Genomic DNA, 18480 nt, shown 5'->3' with positions numbered 1-18480 from the left:
ATTTTTACATACACTTTACCCCAATATTTGGATTTTTTGTACACATTATTCTGCTAGAGAACTGCATTGCAAAATTCAGAGCAGTGCAAATTTCAAAGGATGGCTACGTTTTGATTCACATATTGTGCTGGAAAGTGTAAAATTATGTAGGTTTGCCTTTAAACGTGAACTGAGTTAAATTTCTCCCCCCCCTTGTTGGGTGCTAGTGAAGAGAGCAGTGGGTGGCAGTGACCTGGAAGACTTGACACTGCATTGATGAACGGTGTCAGTTCAGGATTTTTTGTCAAAGCATAGGTGGCAGCAAATGATTAAAGGTACAAACAAAAGCCAGAGCCAACAAGAAGCAAAGCCAAATAAATTGGTCCCCATCTTCCTCCCTGTTGAGTTTTATGAGAGCAACATCAAGTCTAGGGAAGAGGAAGCTGACAGCCAGCGTTGCCAGCCCCTGGACTGGTTGTCTTTGGACTGGTCATGGGTAAGAAGGCAGGCAGGCAGGGGTGGGATTGAGGTTGGTGGATCAGTGCCCTATTTGTCCTAATGCACAAGTCTCTACTGACCAAATTCCATTCTTTCTGCCAGAGCCAATATATGCCGTGGCTTTCAGGGTCTTGAAGTCTCCAACCTCACAGGGATGCAACAAGCTGTTTGTAGTGCCCCTCGTCCAATGCTCACATCTACTGCAACTCTATGGGGAAGGCTCAGTGTATGGCAACTGCTTTGCATGCAGAAGGTCCTCGGTTCAATCGCCATCATTTCCAGGTGGGTAGTCTCACCTTAGCTAGATGGGCCGATTGCCTGACAAAGCAGTTTCCGATGTTCCTGTGGCCTATTTATTTTGCATCAATGTCATGAGCTCACCGTACCTTTAAACATGGGCGCAAGTTTCCATACTCCAAGTCCACCGACGGAGGTGTATTGCCCAAGAGCTGTCTCCAGCAGGAAAAGCGGAATCCCAGCAAACACCAATGTCAGAAAATAGGGAATCAGGAAGGCACCTTGGAGGAAAATGTGGAAGAGGAAGAAAACATCTCACTGCATCTGCTTTGTTATGGCTGGTAAACCGTGTGCGCATCAAGACCTGCAAAAAAAAACCTTGGTAGAAATATATATATTTCCCATTGTTAATAAGTGCTTCGTTCCCTTTGGTGTAATCTGTCAGTGGTGGTCACAGCCAGAGCTAAAAATGAGTAGGGCCACAGGTTTCCCCATCATTAGTTTATAATCTCAGGGCAGACTATTGGCAGTAGAAGCTGGTGCCCATAAGGGCTAGGACTAGGAGGGTGGAAGGCAGGGAGGACAACAGTAGGCAGAGCCAGAGCCCATGAAAGGCTAAGCCAACTAATTTTGTCCCCACCATCCTCCTTTCTGAGTTCTACAAGGGCAACATGGAAAGTAGAGGAGGAAACTGGCACACAGTACAACCCTCCAGACTAGTTGTAAGTAAGAAGGCAGGCAGGTTGGGGGTGGGTGGGACAGTGCCCTATTTGCCCCCCAATGAACCAACCTCCACTGACTGTTAGTTGTTCTTATTTATATTGGCAGGATCATTGGCCAGTATGATAACATCTTCTTATTTTGCTTAATTGCTTACAAGTTCTCTAACAATTTGCTTCCTCACTAGAGCCTTTTACCACAGCTGAAAATTGCCTTTCCCTCATCTATCAGCTGGAAACAGAATGAAAGGTGTAGCTCTGTTCTGGCACCAGCCACCAAACATGGAGAAGCTCTTGCTGTGATTTTGATCCAAAATGAAGTCTCATTAAACAAAGATACCTTCCAATAGTAATTAAAAGTTTTCTGCTTCCTGTTGAGTGTGGCGGTGGGATTATTTGCAAATAACCCATTAATTGCCCCTTCAATAGCTTTTCTGAATTTCCCCTTTATGTCACCTCCTGATCCCTGGAAGGTGGTTTGGTTGCTTAATTCCTCTAATTTTTCTTTTCTTTTAGTGAAATAGCTCTATTTTGCTATATTAAAAGGGGGGAAAGGAGGAGAATGAGAGGAGACATAAATTGACATTAAGGGACAGTAAAAGGTGAAAAATCCATAAGTATTATTCACATTATCTGATTTCTCCCTTCTATATCCACCTCTCTGTTCATTTCAACTATATGGTGCTTTCTTAACTTAATATTTGAGGCATTTAAACAGTATAAAATCATTTTATCTTTGGTTTAAGAAAATATTTGTTGTCCAGCGATGACCAAAGGATTATTCTAATGTATATATAAACTTCCCTAAATCTGTAAGTATACACGAGAGACCATCACCACCACCATCATTAAAATTGACTCCCTCCCCTTTGATATTAATAAGAATGCTATAAAATCCTCACTATCTGTTAGTTGACAGAGTCAGTTCACAGCTGTAAAGTGTTTAACGGGGCTGTAAATGTAATAAAATCCTCCTGCAAGACAAATACTCTTGTTATTAACTGCAGTCCCCGAGTGCTTCCTCCAAAATTCACTCCTACTACTTCCCACCCCCTTCAATTTTTCTTATTAGCTTTACAGCAGTGGGTGGGACAAAGACACCCTGGGAAGCTTATGGAAACTTCTCTGGGTTTTTTTTATTCTTCTCCTTCACAAAAGGAAAGTGGATAAACGTCTAACAGGTATTATTAATTTAGGTCACTTCCAAATGACCTCTTTATGGAGCATTCATCCTGTTTTATTTGTGGTCAGGTTAGATGACGTTGCTCCAAGCAAGTGTTCTCTTTCACTTTCCAGAGTATTTCTCCAGGGGGGAGATTTTTGAGGGAAGCACGTTCCGTGCACAAAAGCTCCAAATCAGCTCCCATTATGCCACTTGAATTTGCCAGTATATGATTGGTTGCCCTCCTGAAAATGTGACAGACTTGAATTGCCCTTCGTTTATAATTTACATCTTGATGGAAGGCTTTGTGAGCCTGGAAATTCCTTCTGATTTGATTCTTTTTTTATTATCTTACCCTGTTTGGCTAGAAACGGAGGGCTTTGTGTGCCTAGCATAACAAAGATTCCAGTATGAAACTGGCCTTTGGAAGCGCTGAGGTAAGAAATTAGATCTGCAGCCGTTAATGCAAATGGTAACACAAATAATGATTCCTAATTAATACAGCAATGACTGGTGGTCTGGCTCTACTTATTGAGAAGAATATAAAAAAGGCAGATGGAGCGGGGCGGAATTGCAACATTGTCTTTCCATTTCCATAGCACTATTTGCAAATTGTGAGAAAAGCTATCCAGACTCTCAGGAACTTCACATTGTTTGCAAAAATGTGACCATGTCCACCTTTTGAAATCTCCATCTTTTCTGTTAACTGGAAGTTCAACTGGCCAGTTTTTGCACAACAGCTTTTATTCCTACTTAAAGATCCTTCTTTCAGCCTTGTACCTTCATTTTCTACCCAAATTGCTATGGTAAAAAGAAATCTAGGGGGGGGGGGGAAATGTAGTAAAACAGAGGATGTAGTAGATAAGAGTGTTGGAGTTGGACCCGAAATAACTGGATTCAAACTGCTGCCCCTCTCTCTGGAAAGCTTAAGGGAGGCACCATAGTATCTGAACACAGAAGCAGGTCCCAGGATTAATCCCAGACACGTCCAATTAAAAAGATCAGATAGCAGGAGATAGAAGCCTCTGCTTGAGAACCCTGGAGAGTCTCTGCCAGTCAGAGTATGCAGTACTAGAAGAGCTAAACAAATTCGTCTCACCTGACTTAAGGAAGCTTCCTATGTTCCTATCACAGGGTAGTTCAGTTTAGACAAGATGCACCAGTTTCTCTGCTGAATTTTTGCTTTCACACAGCCATTAAAGAAACCCACCAGAGAAGCAGAACAGCCAGCTTTTGATGGCAGCCGGCCACATAGATTCAACATAGTTCTTCTGTTGGGATGCTACTCTTGGACTTGATAATTTTATGCATTTTAAAGTTTTTTTTAAAATATATTTTTGTAAGTACCTTATGAATTTTGTCAAGTAAGCAAGATAAACACTTCTCAGAAATCGTAATTCCAGCCAGAGAAGCTGTGTAGCTTCCTTATAGAAACTCTAAATCACACTCACAGCACATTGCTCAGATTTACGGCAAATCCCTCTCCATACTTGCGCATTAGCTTGTGGTAGATAAAACAATTTAAAGCCAATTTGATCAACTGCTTCAGACATGACAAGAAAACTCACGACTGCCGCAGTGTTTGCTTCTGCGCAATCACAAAAGGGAAGGGGAAGGAACGCCCTCTAGGTCAAGAATGGCTCTAGGCTGGCTACTTATGCCATCAACCAGAAAGAAAAAATGCATCACTAGAAGAGGACAAAGGAGGGTGCTGAATTGCTTATGTTAATTTTGCATGTGTAGATGCAAATTCATAATATTCACTGTAGCTTGAATCAAAGCACAAAACATTTGCCATAGTAGTGAAGAAGGTGAGCAGGTGACCTGTGTGCTTTCTCAGTCTGCTGTCTAGCTGCTAACTGTTGATGGGCAACTTCAAGGCCCCTGTCTCCTCTCCCTTCTGGTGGTTCTTAAAAATGGACCATCATATAGAGGACACCTTTAAGCAGAGGGCTGTCCTCTGTAAAGTAGGACACATGGCCACTGAATGCTGGCAACCCTAATTGGAACTGATTTAGTAACAGATGGAGAGGCAATGATATAATTAAAGTAAGTAGGCAAATTAGATTAAGAAAAATTAGGAGCAATAGAGCCTGGAACTGAGGAGACGGGTTCTTTTTCTCCAGGAGCAGCCACAGAGCCTTGCTTGAGATTTTCAGTTAGGATGGCTTGATTGCACTTTGGAAGTCTTTTGTGCCCCTTTAAGACTGCAAGCCCCAGCACACCTCTTTGGAGGCAGATCTTGTTATCAGTGAGAGAGACTCACTTCTGAGTAAACATATCTAGGCAAGGCCGGCTCACTCATGAGGCAAGGTGAGGTGACTGCCTCAGGCAGCAGATCCATCCCCTAAGCAATGCATTACTTGCTGCTGCCACTGCTGTGGTGTGCTCCTTGGAGGCAAGATCTTCCATCTCCTCAGCAGCAAGAGCTGTCCCTACAGCAGCCTCTCAGTGAATAGGAGGTGTTGCTGGTCTCCTCCTAAGGAAGAAATCAGATGGGCTGCCCTTTGGGGCCTCCTCTGTACCCACCCGGCATGATTCAGAGTGCCCACACTTCCACAGCGGCCTTTGATCCCCACTTCAGCTGTTGGGTAAGTTTGATTTGATTCCCCACCTTGTTCCCAACATAGATCTTCATTCTGCACCTGTTCCTGATGCAGATCCTCACTCACCCCTTCTTCCATGGCTGGAACAGGAAGGAATTTTGTGGTTCGCCTCAGGCGCCAACATGTCTTGGGCCAGCCCTGCATCTAGGATTGGTCTGTAAACATTCTGAAACCGTGAGAGGGCGTGAGGCCTAGGAACATAGGGAGTGGCTCATCACCTGCACTTTCTATCAACCGTCAAGTGAAAATATATAATTGAATAATAAATTTGAGTAGGATTTATATCCTGAAATGTGGGATAGAAATGATCGTAATGAGTAAACAAAGTCTTGATCAGGTCAATCTCACCTCCTCCATTCTTGCCACAGAGATATGGGAAACGCCAAACATTGCCTAAGCCAATGGCATATCCTATGCAGGAGAGCAGGAAGTCAAATTTGCCTTTCCAAGATCCTCTGTCCGGGACCTCCTTTTTCTTCTTGCTGGTGTATTTGCTTTCTGAGTCAATGGGCTCCTCCGACTCCTCTAGGGCAGCTTCCTTCATCTCAGAAGGCGAGTTCAGCTCCACGGACGTGGTGTCAATCTTTCCCATTTCTGCTTACATTTACGTCATGGAGGAAGGGGAGGGGAGACCCTCAGAAGATCAAGACAGTTGGATCACAGTGGGCAAATTCCTCAGTGGTACCTGAAAAGTATAAGAGAAGTTATCTTTGGCAGTCAGTCAACAAGAGGGTTAGACTTCTTGAGGCACATTGTACGTAAAAGACAAAGCGTTTTAAACAATTGCCGGGCTTTGAGCTGGGTGCAAATGTGTGTGAATACCAGCTACTGGGAATTGCAGAAGGGGGAGAGTGCTCTTGTGTACGTAGTTAGCTGTTCCGGAACCCAAAGTGGCAGGGGCAGGATGAGCTAGGCACGGGGGGCACCTTGGTGATCTGTGCTCTGCCCAGGGCGAGCTGCCCACAAAGTCCCCCTCGCCGATGCAAGCCCCACGCTGCCCTTTTGGGCAGCTTGGGGCCCCAAGCCGCCGCTTCACTCCCAGGAGAGATGCATGGCTCAGGCCAGGCCCTGCAGTAAGTGTCGCCCGCCCCTGCGGTATGCCATTTTGTCACCCCCTCAGGGATGACACCTGGGGCAGGCCGCACCCCCTGCACCCCTCTTCCTACCTCCCTACTCTTGTGCTTGGGTCCTGCTTGCTGGTTTCCCATTTAAGCCAATATTGGGGGGGGGGACTTGCAAAATGTCAAAGCAATTCTGCAATGGATTGCAAATAAGGAAGGCTCCCCCCAAGATGACCCTGTGGTTTAGGAAATAACATGACTGTCAAAGGGGTAAGATTATTTCTAACATACACATACCTTCCACCAAAGGTAGCCTAGGGCCATAGGGTGAACACATTGCTACATTTGAGGAAACTCTTGTTTTTTACTATTGTTATTTTCACTTACATAATTTTGCTATGGCAGACTGGAGAAGCACCATATTAGTTGAAAGAAACCAACTTGCTTAAGAACACCAAAGGAAATCATGGTCAAAGAATCTCCTCCAAAATAAAAAATACCCTGCGTCACATATGATTTATAGCAGGAGCTCTAGGCCTACAGCCCTGAAACCATTTACCAAGCCAGTAAATTTCATTTAAATCTACGCCCAAGGTAATGACTCAGTAAATCTTCCAATATGTTTCTCCCCTGGCTGCCTGGCTGGGTTGAAATAAGATTGCCATTTATTGGGGTTAGATGAAGACAACCTGATGAATGGTCAAACGCCGTGCTGCCAGCCCTGCTGAGCAAGAACAGCTAGTAATAGCCCATCATGTCTCACAAATACCTTCCTCTCTACATCTAGTGACAAATATTTTCTCAAAACCTTTCTCTTATTAACTGAGAGCAGCCCACCTATCCAAACTGAGTCAAGAGCAGGGATGTAAGAAGGCATCATTTTCTATTCTGCCCTCTAGTCATTCCATGCAGCTCTGTTTCCATTCTGCTGCAGTTGGTCTTCCACCCAAAACGACGCTATCCATCACACTGCCTTCCTTATGGTGAAATTCCATAACGTATGCAATTAACTGTGCAAGTTACATTGACATTATGTTATCCCACCCCCTTAATTTCATTTTTCAATAGGTTTGTATTGTTTTATCAATTGTTGTTTGCTATGTAATCCATTATTTCCCATTTGTGGACAATGGCAAATAGCAATTGAAAAAAGAAACATTTGAATTATGGAGGAGAGATTTAAGTAACTTTATTTGGATGGGAAAGAAGGCAAGAATTCAATATAGAATATTAACAGATGTTAAAGAAAGGGGAGGTTGGGGAGTTCCAGACCTCAAATTATATGATGTTTCTGCATGCCTATGTTGGCTTAAAGATTGGATCTTGCTTGAAAATAAGGAGTTGTTGGACCTAGAAGGCTTCAGGAACACCACTGGCTGGCATGCATATCTACTAAAAGAAAAGAAGTTATTAAAAAAAATTACAGATCATATAATAAAAAAATCATTATTTAAAATTTGGGAGGATTATAAAAATATACTTGAACCCAAGATACCTTGGTGGGCCTCACCGGTAGAAATGACTGCAATAAATAGTTGGTCTAAGGAAAAAACCAGAGGCCTTTTTATTAAGTATGACTCCCGAAAATATACCTGAAGATAGGAAAAATATTTTTTCTATGCTTGTTCAACAGCCAAGTTACTTATAGCCCAAAATTGGAAAGGGGAGAGAATACCAACAGTCCAAGAATGGCAGATTAAATTAGTGGAATTTATGAACTTAGCTAAGATGACGGCAGCAATTAGAAACATACCAGAACAAAAATCAAAAGCCGAGGGGAAATATGTTGAAGATTTTTTGAAAAAAGAAGGTATAAAAACAGAGTTGGTGATTTGCTTAGATTGAGATACATAAAGGGAATCATATATTAATCTATTTTTTCTTTGTGTCTTTTGAATTGTAGTAAGAGATATAGCAAGTTATGAGCAATTATTAAGGGAAGCGATATACAAATAATTGGAAGTCAATTTTAAATTGTTAATTATAATTCTTTGTTCCTTTTTGTATTTTTGTAATTTTTGCATTTTATTTTTACTTTTGTGTATCTTTTTTTCTTTTCTCTCCCCCCCCCTTCTTTCAGTTTGTTTGTAAAAATTTGCAGATGATTTGTTTGGATTTTATGATTTCTGTTTATCGTTTGTCTATTTTTTGAATTTTAAAATTGAAATAAAGCTATTTTTAATCAAATGGCAAATAGCAATTGTGTTTGCTGGATTGAATCCTGTTCTAGATGTGAGACAAGTAAGCAAACATCCCACTGGAGCTGACACAGTTCCTACCATCACAGGGGGCATCTAGTGGCGCTGCTACAGTCACCAGCCTCCCCCCACATGAGAACTCATGGGCTCATCTGGCTGAAATGGCACTGTAACCATCCCATTACAGTGTTACTGTTACCAGGTAAGCCTACTTGTATGTGGGGGGTGGGGACATGGTTGGTGACTGCATCAGTATCACTGCTAGGCTCCGTCCAAGTTGTGGTAGATGCTCAGGGTGTGTCCAGTTGGTTCTTGGGGGGTCACTTAGGGCAGCTTGCCCAGGTTCACTAAAATAAATATGGCACTGGTCCTGATTTTGCTCCTCACTGTTACTCAGAAGAGTGTTCTCACTTTCCTATCTCAGTGTGAACAGCAGAGGAATTAGATAAAGGTAAAGGGACCCCTGAGCATTAGGTCCAGTCGCGGACGACTCTGGGGTTGCGGCGCTCATCTCGCTTTACTGTCCAAGGGAGCCAGCATACAGCTTCCAGGTCATGTGGCCAGCATGACAAAGCCGCTTCGGGCGAACCAGAGCAGCGCACAGAAACGCCGTTTACCTTCCTGCCGGAGCGGTACCTATTTATCTACTTGCACTCTGACATGCTTTCGAACTGCTAGGTTGGCAGGAGCAGGGACCGAGCAACAGGAGCTCACCCCGTCGCGGGGATTCGAACCGCCGACCTTCTGATTGACAAGCCCTAGGCTCTGTGGCCATGATCTTAGTTTTTTTGATGTTGGTCTGAAGCTCAACATCAAAAAAACTAAGATCATGGCCACTGGTCCCATCACCTCCTGGCAAATAGAAGGGGAAGAAATGGAGGCAGTGAGAGATTTCACTTTCTTGGGTTCCATGATCACTGCAGATGGTGACAGCAGTCACGAAATCAGAAGACGCCTGCTTCTTGGGAGAAAAGCAATGACAAACCTAGACAGCATCTTAAAAAGCAAAGACATCACCTTGCCGACAAAAGTCCGTATAGTTAAAGCTATGGTTTTCCCAGTAGTAATGTACGGAAGTGAGAGCTGGACCATAAAGAAGGCTGATCGCCGTAGAATTGATGCTTTTGAATTATGGTGCTGGAGGAGACTCTTGAGAGTCCCGTGGACTGCAAGAAGATCAAACCTATCCATTCTCAAAGAAATCAGCCCTGAGTACTCACTAGAAGGACAGATCCTGAAGTTGAGGCTCCAGTACTTTGGCCACCTCATGAGAAGAGAAGAATCCCTAGAAAAGACCCTGATGTTGGGAAAGATGGAGGGCACAAGGAGAAGGGGACGACAGAGGATGAGATGGTTGGACAGTGTTCTTGAAGCTACTAACATGAGTTTGGCCAAACTGCGAGAGGCAGTGAAGGATAGGCGTGCCTGGCGTACTCTGGTCCATGGGGTCACGAAGAGTCGGACACGACTGAACGACTGAACAACAACAGGCTCTGTGGTTTAACAGAGTGCTTATTAAACTGAAGCATTCATGAGAATTCCTCTTCTTTACTATGAGCTAAATAATTTAACTTGCATTTTAGCTTTTATGCAACATAATGAGAATGCATGTTTTGCCTCTTCCAACAATGATCTTTAATGGCTTATCTGTTTCAGAAAAGCTGCTCTTCATTGCATGAAAGTCTTAATAGTATTATTATTATTATTATTATTATTTCTCCTCTGCTTGTTCGCATTGTGCGAACATTATCCCGGCAAATATGATTGCCAATGCTTTTCATCTCAGCAGCATGCTGTGTTTAATTTGCTGGATGTAAGGAAGGACTCCAATTTGGTCTTTGAAATCAAAAGCTAACAAACCTTACAGTAAGCTAAGCCTTGCATGGGAGGGCCTTTGCCACCGGTTTCTCAAGCCTACCCTCCAAGTGTCCTGATTTTCCAGGGACAGTCCTGGAATTATGAAAGCCACCACAGCTGCTGATTTGATCTTGGAATGTCCCTATTTCCTCTGCCAGTGCCAGTGCCTAGCTCAGGGAGGAGAGTGAACCGGCATTTGCCCTGAGTGGTGGCAGCAGGTATGAGCGAGCATCCCACTGCCTCTCCATGGCATCCACTGCCGGCCTCCTCGCTTGGATTTCTCGTGGGGTTGCTGAAGAGCAGGTGACGGCGAGAGGCTGCCATTGCCAAGACCCAGCTCCCTGTGATGTGCTGGCTGTGAGGGGCAGGCAGAGGGCAGGGCCAACCTGGGTGGGGAGAAAGGGGGAGCAAAGTGGAGAGCAAGGAGTCTTGATTTTTATTTTTATTTTTAAAAAATAATGCATTGTGTGTCTCTGTCTAATGTTGCCCCTTTCTAAAAACTTAGCTATTGGTGTGTCTTTTTGTAAATCTACCAAAGTATTCTTTTAAAAAAATGGGATCAAGGTGTTTTCTCAGGACGGTGGAGAGTGTGTCCCATTGGTGTTGTGGTGGCGGCACTCACCCTTCTTCTGATAGGAAATGCTCTTTGCAGGGGGGAGGGACAAAAATGGGAGGTCAAGGAGGGTCAGTGGGAGGAAGCATGAGAAATGTCCCTATTTTCATCTGAGGAATGTTGGAAGGTATCCTCAAGCATTCTACCTGCTGAAGGCTGACAAACAGCATTGCTTGTGGGGGCGAACATGAGAGGTCAGGCTGGATGTATGACTGAGAAGCTATTGTGTACAACAGAAACATATACACCAGGGATGGGGAATGAGGGAGCCAAATATTTGACCCTCGGAACTCAAGCCAGGTGGTCACGCTCCCTCACTGGCCTAGCTCTGAACCTCCTTGAGTGTTTTTGCTAGGTTGGAATGGATGCTTGCCTTAGTGCAGGATAGAGCAGGGCTTTCCCCTGAAGATTCCTGGGAACCGGAGTTCGTTCTGGGTGCTGAGAGTTGCTAGGAGAACCCTATTCCCCTTGCAGAGCTACAGTTCTCAGAGTGATTTCCCTATCGATTGCCCCTTCCCAGGAAATCTGGGATCTGGAGGTCTGTGAGGGGAATAGCATGTCTCTGAATCCTTAACAAGCTACAGCTCCCAGGGTTCTTTGCCAAAACCCACAGATGCTTAAAGGGGTATGATACTGCTTTAAATTTTTAGTGCAGGTGGGACCTAAAATGCATCCAAGAGCCATTCAGAAGATTTTTTTTATGTCCTTTGAATAAAATAATGCTAATAATATCAATGGCTCCTGAAACAGAAGAGATCAAAACATGTTTGGTTTCTCTCTCTCTCTCTCTCTCTCTCTCTCTCTCTCTCTCTCTCTCGCCCTCCAAAGAGAAAACATAATCACCATGTCTATGGGGGCTTTATTAGCTGGTCGCAATTCTACGCAAGTCATAATGGCCCCAGGCAAGTTGGCTGTCATTAAAATGGTGGGGACAGAAGCAGATGTCTAATTGAGTGAACAACAGCCCCAACTCTCAAATTAAATTAATTATAGAGCTACCTGTCTGAGTAAAGAGAGGGAGAGAGGGGGGGGATCATCTTGGTAGCGATTAGATATTTGCCAAAGGGACAGAAATATTTTCCCCTTGCATTCCTTTGTGGCAGTTTTTCTCTTTGTTCTATACAAAACCATTTCAGATTTGTGACAATTTCGCCTTCCTCCGTAATTTCAATGGTTGTTTTACGCTGATCACCTCCGCAAACTGAAAGCACCTTTTCAATAGTCATTTCTCATGGTGGCTGCGGTGGAAAGTTGCAGGGGGGGGGGAAGATGTTCAGGCCCGAACCCTGTCTCAGCTCCAAGCCAAATTGGATCCAGATGCGGCCCCATGCCATTGTCTGATAGCAATGGGACTGGCTCAGGATTAGCCCAGCTCAGTCCCCTGTTTTAGGGCTTTCTCCTGGTCTATACTGGAGGGGCTACGCCACCCGTGAGAAGCTGACTGAGCCAGCAGAGTTGAGTGAAGGGGTAGCTCCACCCCATCCAAGCCCCCCACCCAGCCCAGGGTAAGGGGAGGACTTGGGTAGCTCTGTTTGTCTTGTACATAGGTGCTGACTGCTTTTCTAAACTGCTTTCCATCACAAAGCAACCTCTAAGAGGTTTACATATAGCAACCAAAGCAATAAAAAATACATAATCCTAAAATGCAATTTAAAACCACAATAATAAAACAATTAGGATCAACAGCAATACCAAAAGAAACCAGAAATGAGAACACGAAGTATCCATTTATGACATCTAAGCGAGGGCAAAAGTGTTCTGGGCTATTGGGAATGTAATCTGGGCTATTGGGAATGTATCTATAGAAGTGAATATTGGAGGGGGGGCAGGGGACATCACTATAGAGAAAAGCCTTGCTCAATGCCATATTCACCAGGTTTTCCAACAGATAGACTTTAGACAGCAGGTTAAAACTTTGTTCTTCCATAAGATGCAAAAAGTTAGCTGATTTTCCTATTTCCTTGCACAGTACTGGTTTTAAATGTTTCTTTGGTATTACTACTGCACTGTAACAGTGTTGTTATGCTGCTTTTAAATACTTTTGCTTTCGTTTTTTCAGGGTGCCCCAATTCCATTTGTTAATTCTTATGTATACATGCAAATTTAGAAATAATTGATATAATTTGGTTGTGGGGAAGACACCAGGTGACTTCTCAGTCTGCTGACCAGGATCTGCTAACAGTTGCTAGGCAATTCCAAGGTTCCTGCTCCCTCCGTCCAATTTTTATGGTTCCTTATTTTTCAGCCAGATCTGGGTAGGACAGTGCTCAAACAGAAGAGACCTTCAAATAGAGGACAGTCTTCTGACAGCCCTTCAAAATAGAAGGCTGCCCTCTGCAAAGTAGGTCACATAGCCGTCCGAGTTGCCAGTCGGTCGATCAACCAATATAAATAATTTAAATCAAGTAAGTAAATAAGCAACAAAACATGTATCTCCTATAATTCTCCAATGGTCTGGCTTCATATTCAAAACAAAATAATAATAATAATAATTCCTTCCAGTATCACCTTAAAGACCAACTATGTTTGTTCTTGGTCTTTAAGGTGCTACTGGAAGGAATTTTTTATTTTTTATTTTGTTTTGACTATGGCAGAAAAACACGGCTACCTACCTGTAACTATTCATATTCAAAGGCGCACTCCTCCTGAGACAGATGGATGTCAACCATACTGTGTTCACTTAAGGCAGGGATGGGGAACCTGTGGATCTTCAGGTGTCATGGGGCCAAGCCCCATTTGCTCTAGCCAGCATGTTCAATGGTCAGTGATCATCACACTTGTAGTCCAACATCATCTAGTTTCATGTTGTAGAGCCTGTGATATGTTTCAGCAGCTTGTTGGAGCAAGGCATTGTTTTGTCAGGCTCTTCACAGATATTTGTACCCAAATAGGGTTATATAAGGCAGTGTTTTTCAACCACTGTTCCGCGGCACACTAGTGTGCCGCGAGATGTTGCCTGGTGTGCCACGGGAAAAATTGAAAAATTACTTTATATATAGTCAATATAGGCACAGAGTTAATTTTTTTAACATTTTCTAATGGTGGTGTGCCTCGTGATTTTTTTCATGAAACAAGTGTGCCTTTGCCCAAAAAAGGTTGAAAAACACTGATATAAGGTGACAGTGGTACCTCGGGTCACAAACACTTCAGGTTACAAACATTTCGGGTTACAGACTCCGCTAACCCGGAAGTAGTACCTCAGGTTAAGAACTTTACCTCAGGATGAGAAGAGAAACCGTGTGCCAGCGGCACAGCGGCAGCAAAAGGCCCCATTAGCTAAAGTGGTACCTCAGGTTAAGAACGGTTTCAGGTTAAGAATGGACCTCCAGAACGAATTAAGTTCATAACCAGAGGTACCACTGTATTGGCAGGGTTCTTAATAGAGGCCTGCAATAGGTTATCTCTTAGGCCACAGGTACTCTAACATCCCCCCCCCCTGCACCATTTGAAAAGAGCCAGGGGTCTTGGTGGATCACTTCATGCTTTTTTCTGCCTGCTGTAGCAATTGTAAAGCACTGTGCAGGGTGCTGTATGTTTCTTAAATTGTATTGTATTGCTTCCTTCATTTATTTATATATATCATATTTTGTATATTCCATAGAATTCAAAGTGTAAGTGTTCTCCATAGATACTCCACAAGCCACTGGTGGTCATGGAATCATAGAATTGTAGAGTTGGAAGGGACCCCAAGGGTCATCTAGTTATCTAGTCCAACCCCCTGCAATGCAGGAATAAACTATAGTTTATAGACTATAGTTTGGGGACCCCTGTCCTCGGTCAAAGGAAAACAGGAGAGGCTCAAGACTGGGCTGAACTGATGGACACAGTGTGCACCACTAACACATTGTGCCCAAATAATATGCAGATACAGTGGTACCTCGGGTTACAAACACTTCGGGTTACAGACTCCACTAACTCGGAAGTAGTACCTCGGGTTAAGAACTTTACCTCAGAATGAGAACAGAAATCACGTGGTGGCGGCATGGCAGCAGCGGGAGAACCCATTAGCTAAAGTGGTACCTCAGCTTAAGAACAGTTTCAGGTTAAGAACGGACCTCCGGAACTAATTAAGTTCATAACCAGGGGTACCACGGTACATCCATTCAAGATCAATTAATCCAGAATGGGGGAAAGTATGCTCCTGCTATTGTTCCCAGTTCATGAACAGCTCCTCTTGTTTGTGAACAAAGCTCTTTCTAGAAATCGAGTACCTGATGTTACCTTTCCACCCACTCATCTCTACAAAGACTTGTCGCTCCCTCAGCTCCCGTCCTCTGAGTTTCCAAACTTGAAAGCTTTCCCTCCAAATCAGTTCCCCTCAGCCAGCTCAATTCGAGCTGCGCCTAAGGCTTTCATCCTGTAACTGGGTCGCATCCACCTAAAGTAGCTCCAGCTGGGTTGAAGCAGGCCTGTGCCCAAGGGACGTTATATTCTGCCAAGCAGGATGTGCCCCCTGAGGGAGGGCCTCAATCCAATAGCTATTAGAGAGCTTGTGCTACACGGAAAGCTAGCACCCATAAATACTACACGTAGCTCCCAGCACCACACATTAGGAGCCTTTGGGACACTAGTGAAGGAGAAGAAGAAATAAATAAGAGTGGCTGGGGAAATCCAGCCAGATGGGCGGGGTACAAATAATAAATATTATTATTATTATTATTATTATTATTATTATTATTATTATTATTATTAAATATCCAGTAACATCAGGGCTGAGCATGAGATGGTGCCATAGCAGGCAATGAGTTACAGGAACAAAGCCCTGAACTTGAGCAGTGGTTGGTGCTCTTGCCATTACTGCTGTCATCTCCTCTGCTTTCCCTGTCACAGGTGACTTGCATTCTCTACTTTAACACTGCCACTCCAGAACATCCTTTCCCTCTATTTTCAGATAGGGTGACACGTCGGATAAGTCCCATTCTACATCACTTCTTGCTACAGTGGCAGATTCCTAGGCACTTTCTCTAAGCAAGGTTGGCAGCCTCAACTACTCCCCCTCAACCGAAACAGTACATGCTTTAGAAGGTTGATGGAAGAGGAGTGCTCTACTTTGGGTTTTGTTCGGTTGAACTGTTTGGCCTAAGACTCCTGTGAAGGCTTTTTTCTGGGAAGTAAGTCTGAGGCATGACTGGCCCAAGAATACATTTTGGTTCCTGTGGGAAAACCTGTCTTCGTCTGTCCCCTGTTTGGGGCCCATATTGGGAGAACAGGAAGATATTATTATTATTATTATTATTATTATTATTTATTTCCCGTGGATCTGCTGACATGCCCTCAACCTGTTCCTGGAATCCCTCCTCTGTGCCCTCTGTGATGTTGAAGGGGTATCAGCTGCAGGCCCTCCTCAGCCTCCCAGAGGATATCCCTCTTTGAGGGTGAAACTCTCTTTCTGCCCTCAGACAGGAAATTCAGTCATACCTCAGAAGTCGAATGGAATCCATTCTGGAAGTCCGTTCAATTTCCAAAATGTTTGGAAAATCCGCACCAGATGTTCAGCTTCTGAAAAGCGTTCGAAAACCAGAACACTCACTTCAGGGTTTCGATTGTTCAGGAGCCAATTTGTTTGTGAGCCAAGGCATTCAAGATCCAAGGTATGTCTGTACTGAAGAATCCTAGGGACCCAGCTTTCATGTACAAAAAATAGCTTTCTATGTGGTAGGGAAATACAACATTTTGAAATGAAAGCTATTTGTGAAGGAAAACCAGTAATCAAACTCTACTTTTTAAAATAAAAATGGCTTTCTTCTTCTACAACAGTTTATTGTGTGTTTAGACCTTTTACCCTCCCCAAATAAATTCAGACGGGAGACAGATATTTGCTTTGGTTTTTGGCAGAATTTAGGCCACAACTTTATTGATTACAATCAAGTGAATGGTTGCATAGGTTCTGGTTCCACTAGCTCCCTGCACCGTTGCAGGCAGACCTGTCCCAGAGCCACGTTCGTAGGATAGGCAAGGATGAACACCAGGGACAGCTGATGGGAGGAGTACCAATCAGCTGCCCTGATGTCCCCTGGACTCGGGCGCGGGCAGGACCCCATTCAGGGAATGCCAAACCAATGAGTCCCTGGATTCCTTTACCGGAAAATCCTGCATTTGCATAGGCGTGGCCACATCACGTGCCACACCTATCACCTCAACCAGAGCCTATCCACAACTTACAAGTTGTGACGATTTGCTACGTGGTAGGCGAAACCCACGTGGCACCAGCCAATCAGCCAAATGGGGGAAATTCCTGCCGTGCCCCTGCCCCAATGGCAGACGACACACAACAGCATTGCAAGGTCAAACACAAGCCCTAAATATAGGGAGAGGTGGGTGGGTGTTCCGATGTGAAAGCCCCAAAGAGGAAGCTCAGTAGCCTCGCATGGGCTTAAATAGGTCCCGCATTGCTGCTTCTTTGGAGCACCCCATTGGCCAGATTGCACCCCAGCAACACGGGACCAACCTATCGGGGGTTGTGGCTATCTTCAAATTAACCACCCACAACACTGGGTCAGGTAGCCGGTCGCACCCCAACACGTGCCCTCTTCTATGGAGGACCCGCTTTCTCTAATAGAACACACTCTTCTGCAACAGCCACATTCAACTGTTGTTGGAAGAGCACTGATGTTCTTAATATCAAACAGATAAATAATGTGATGGTTTTCTCAAATTATTTACCTTTGCAGCTTTGGTAAATGTGGGTGACAGGCAATCTGGGCTACCTACAATAGCACAGAACTTCTAACTGCAGACTTTTTGCTTGAGAGTACAAAAACACAATGCAATACCATAAAATGGCTTCTACTGGTCCTTTTGTTTGTCTCATTTGTTTTGTCTTCAGGCATAGCTATTTATCCTGCCAGCCCTGTATTCATTCAGTCCCCCCAAAGAGATTTTCAGTATTTTACTTTCTATGCTTCTTAACAAACCACTCTTTCCTTTCCTGCCGCTTTGCTAGTCGAAGAAAGGAATTAGTGGGTTTTTTTTAAGCCACACTTCCAGCGGCAATTTGAATTCGGCTATCAAATCATGCCCAACAGGCTGAATATTTGGTAACAGAAGTTAATTAAAGCGTGGGGCAATTTTAGCATCAATAAATGGTCTGTTCTGGCAAGAATGCCATGGCCTATTGACAAGCACATTCAAAATATGCCTCACATAGAGATCTGAATAGAATCTTCCTACCCTCAAGAACAGTGTCCAGGATAAAAGAGAACATAAACATGCAATATGTGTGCTGATATGGAGCTCAGAACAGCTTTTTTTTTCTTTTTAGCCTCACCACAATCATGATAGAAGGCTGCCAGTGAAAGTTAATTAACACATTATCCTTTTAGAGAGGGTGGGACTGCATGTAATCAATGCCTTTCACACCTGGGTTAGTATCAAGACCAAGGTAGCCAATGTGGTGCTGGACTACAATTCCCATAATTCCTAGCTGGGGGTAGAAGGATCTGCCAGTTTTGGTTCCCTCGTTTTTCTAGTCTTAAATTCAGTTCTCCACATTTCTGCAGCAATTGGAGAATTCTATTTATTCATTCATTTAAATAAATCCTCTTGAAAGT

The 18480-nt window shown here is 43.8% G+C and overlaps 1 protein-coding gene across 1 annotated transcript in view; it reads right to left on the bottom strand.

Annotated features, from left to right (window-relative positions):
• The window catches only part of LOC117053762 (sodium- and chloride-dependent GABA transporter 1-like), a 31146-nt gene extending 26675 nt beyond the window's left edge, over positions 1-4471 (bottom strand). Inside the window, exons 1-2 of the mRNA XM_033161874.1 lie at positions 4360-4471; positions 864-995 (exon numbers count right to left, since the gene is read on the bottom strand). Coding sequence (XP_033017765.1) covers positions 864-995; positions 4360-4393 — 166 coding nt within the window. The 5' untranslated portion in view covers positions 4394-4471. The remainder of the gene's footprint in view (positions 1-863; positions 996-4359) is intronic.
• Between the last annotated feature and the right edge of the window lie 14009 nt (positions 4472-18480).

This window comes from Lacerta agilis, chromosome 10 (assembly GCF_009819535.1).
Source record: "Lacerta agilis isolate rLacAgi1 chromosome 10, rLacAgi1.pri, whole genome shotgun sequence".
In the NCBI taxonomy this organism is placed as follows: domain Eukaryota; kingdom Metazoa; phylum Chordata; class Lepidosauria; order Squamata; family Lacertidae; genus Lacerta; species Lacerta agilis.
Note: the sequence above shows the minus strand (reverse complement) of the source record. Positions and strands in the feature narration are given on the sequence as shown.